Source organism: Myotis davidii, unplaced genomic scaffold (genome assembly GCF_000327345.1).
Source record: "Myotis davidii unplaced genomic scaffold, ASM32734v1 scaffold243, whole genome shotgun sequence".
Lineage (NCBI taxonomy): Eukaryota > Metazoa > Chordata > Mammalia > Chiroptera > Vespertilionidae > Myotis > Myotis davidii.
Genome location: NW_006295183.1, coordinates 78,226 through 81,852, shown reverse-complemented (window position 1 = coordinate 81,852; position 3,627 = coordinate 78,226). Strand labels below are relative to the sequence as shown.

General features: G+C 49.3%; 1 protein-coding gene across 1 annotated transcript in view; it reads left to right on the top strand.

The window, feature by feature from the left end:
• The first annotated feature begins 1,235 nt into the window (after nucleotides 1–1,235).
• LOC102763531 (cadherin-1) overlaps nucleotides 1,236–3,627 on the top strand; it is a 79,399-nt gene continuing 77,007 nt past the window's right edge. The window contains exon 1 of the mRNA XM_006769827.2: nucleotides 1,236–1,358. Within this exon, the coding sequence (XP_006769890.2) occupies nucleotides 1,236–1,358 (123 nt within the window). The remainder of the gene's footprint in view (nucleotides 1,359–3,627) is intronic.

Below are 3,627 nucleotides of genomic sequence, written 5' to 3'. Positions count from 1 at the left end.
GAACCCTCCTGGGAAGGACCCTCCCTTGTCTTGCTAACCGTGGAGTCTGCTGTTCGAACTGCAGAACGAGGTTGGACCCATCACTCATGGGTTAAGGGCGGACCATCAGCGTCTCCTGGACGGCCATGCCAGGATGTAGCCCCTTGAAAGTAATGCTGAAATCTGTGAGACTGGGTTCCATTTGCTTTAGGGATCTGGAAAATTGTAGCGGCTTATAATGTGGGTTGGAGAAATGTGCACAATTCAGATCATGCTTACCCAGTTAAGTTATTGGTTGCAGATAACCTGAATGACTTGGATATTTCAGCCTTTGGGCCAAAGGATTGGCTAGGACTAGATTTAGGAATAGATGGCACAGGACAAGATCCCCTAGAGTCTAGGGCCTAGACCACCACCACCACCATGCAAATAGAAGTAGAATATAAGGGAACGAATGCCTGGGTGGAATGGACTCAATATTCTGTATACAGGCCCTAAATAAAAGAGACTGTTAATGCTTGCGCTGCCGGAAGGCTAGAGGCCCAAGTGGTCCCATTCCCATTCGGATGGACCTCAGGCAGCAACAGGATGGAAAATGTGCTTGCCCTGTACCAGGAGGAAACCGCCTGGAGAAACGCTTCTTGTAAGACTCTTGCCCTGTTGTTCCCATCAAACAGTGTTAAAGAGCTAGGACCCGCCCCCCTAAAACGATCTCGCCTATCCTCTGACGTAAACTATACCTCCTGCCTATCAAGGGGGAGAACAGTGCTCATAGTTTATGAGAAATTTATCCGGATGCGTAAATGCCGAGTATCCTCAGAAGCCCATCATTCTGCGCTGTGGATACCCCTTGCTGGTGTCTGGTGGTGTTGTCAGGGACCATTGCTGGCGGCCTTGCCCAGCAGTTGGAGCGGAACGTGCACTCTGATACAATTGGCTACCCCTTTCACTTTGGCAGGCCGTAAACCTCTTTCAAAGGACAGACAGACCAGGAAGAGGAGAGAGAGTCCAGGGGGCTCCTTGGATCCCCATATTTACACAGATCCCATTGGGCACTATTCCTAAATCTTGTGCCAAATGAGTTTACGGCTAGAAATCAGATTGCTGCAGGATTTGAATCTGTCCTGTGCTGGCGGTCCACTGTAAACAAGAATGTGGGTTGGATTAATTACATCTACTATAACCAGCAAAGGATTGTTAACTCTACTCAAGATTCCGTTAAAGGTATAGCTGAACTACTAGATGCCACCAGCAGGATGACGTCGGAGAATAGATTGGCCGTGGATATGATTCTGGCACAAAAGGAGGAGTTTAATGTTGGGGACCAGTGTTGTACGCTCATCCCCGACAACACAGCTCCAGACGGGACCGTCACTAAGGCCCTGCAGGGATTAACAACTCTAGCTGATGAGTTAGCTGAGGACTGGGATTGAGGATCCTTTCTGCGATTCAGCGATGGTTTGGAGAATGGAAGGGAATGACAGTAGTGGATATTATATCATCCCATGTATGAGGGGTCTTATCTAAAGGTTAATGGAAACCACATTGACCAAACAGCAAAACAGTCTTCTCCTAGACACTGCAGAGCATGAAAGTCATGTTATAGCCGAGTTTGAAGAAAAGGGTTAAATAAAGAAGAGGGGGGTATTGTGAGAAGAAACAAGTCACCTTCTCTGCCAAAGAAGGGAGTTTAGGCAGCCTTCAATTTGGCCCAGGTGAGTTGCAGCTCCCTTGGGGGCCACCATTTTCAAATGGCAAAGGTCAACCCCTTCCTTTAAATTAGCCAATCACGCAAGACTGCGAGCCTAAGCTCTTCCAATCAAGAGTGAGGGACAGATCATGCGCATCAGGGATAAAAGCCTGAGTGGACCGCCCACCCGCTCAGTGTGCTGTGCTCCCAGACCCGTGCTGCACACCCTCCTGCAGGAGTGAAGGTGTTTGCCTTGCTGTCTGGCTCCCTCCTGAGTATGCTACCAGGACCCCTGATTTCGGGGGCTCACCTTATTTCTAACAGTTGAGAGAGGGCAGCCCTTCGTGATCAATTTCGTGGAACTTGGAGAAAGACTTGCTGAGAAGTCTGAAGACGGCATCTCTCCAGACCTGTCTACACTGCCCCTAATTGTTTTCTAAAATCCTTTTTATTGAATTACCAGAGTGTAATGGAAGAGTCGATGAGAGTCACTGCGAAGTTCCAAGGCCAGGGCTTGCTGGGCGGAGGAAAACAAAGCCCTAACGGCTCCCTGGGCCGAGCGATGGTATAAAATATGTATTTTTACATAACTGGGAGAGAAAAAATAAACGAACAAGGCCGCCCCATGGGGAAAACGCCTCTTTCTCTATTTCCATTATCTTGTTTAATGCACAGTCCAGTCCAGCAGGAGCCTCAGTGGGAAGGGAATACTGGAGCCTTTTCCCTCCGAGCCTCCTGGTGGGTTAAGAGGCAGGGAGAGCCAAGATGCAGAAATCCAAATGGCCTGGGCATGTGCTCAGAAACCCATTAAAACTAAGGGGCAGATGGGGAAAGTCATTAAAATGGAGGGGACAGACAGGTTGAGGGGAACTGAGCTGACCCTAAACAGTCTTGCTTTGAGACATGGCTTCTCTTCTGGGGCTGAGAAAGTAGCTTCAATGGACTCAGGTTTACCTTTAAGCGCCTCTGGGTGAACTATTCTAATAAACATGGCCTGCCCCATGTGGAAGGGGGGAGAGGGGGCCCTTTCCAAAAACAACCTCCACACCAAACATTTACGGAGCCCTTGCTACTAGGTGCCAAGTACTCTGCTAAGTGATTTTCTTGCATTATCTCCTATCAACCCATTTGTAGAGATGAGAACACAGTTAGTGAGCAGCTGACTCCACACTGGGTTGTAGTTCTGACCATGTTTGGTGAGTGAAGGGAATGATGGTGCTCTCGTCAGGGTAGCCAAACCACGCAGATGCGGCTGGCCCCTGGATAACATTTGCGTGTCTATTCTTTGTGGGATCCTACAATTATTTTACTGGGGACAGAATTCTCTAGAGAAGGGTATGGTGGCTATGGTGTGGTGTTAAGAGACCCAGACTGGAGATCAAGAGATCTCAGGTTTTAGTCTTGGCTTTGACATTGATTTGCTATAGGACATTGAAAGTTATTTGCAAATAACAGGTTTTGAGTGATCTCTGAAATCAATATGTATAAATTGATTTCAGAGAGGAAGGGAGAGAGCGAGAGAAACATCAATGATGAGAGAGAATCACGGATTGATCCGCTGCCCTGCACCCCCCCCACTGGGGCCCAGCACCTATTGTTGCTATTATTATCACTCATATCTACAGAGCTAATATGGTGCAGGAAATACGGGTCTCATTAATTGTCTGGCAACCTCACAACATAGGGAGGCACTTGCGATTATTATTCCCGTCTGGAAGGTGAAGAAGCTGAGTCCTGCCGGGTGAACTGATTTGCAGACAAGAGCCAGCGGAGACCCGCCGTTACGAGGACAGAACGAGATGAAGGGGGAAGCCCAGGTGTTAGTGCGCCACCCGCTGCGAGGCCGGCTTCCAAATTGGTGGTAACAGCAATCCCGGAGCCCCTGCACCCAACCCTCCTGCTACCAACCGCGGTCCCGCGGGTCGGGTCACCGGGTCAGCGAGAGGCCGGGGGCGGGG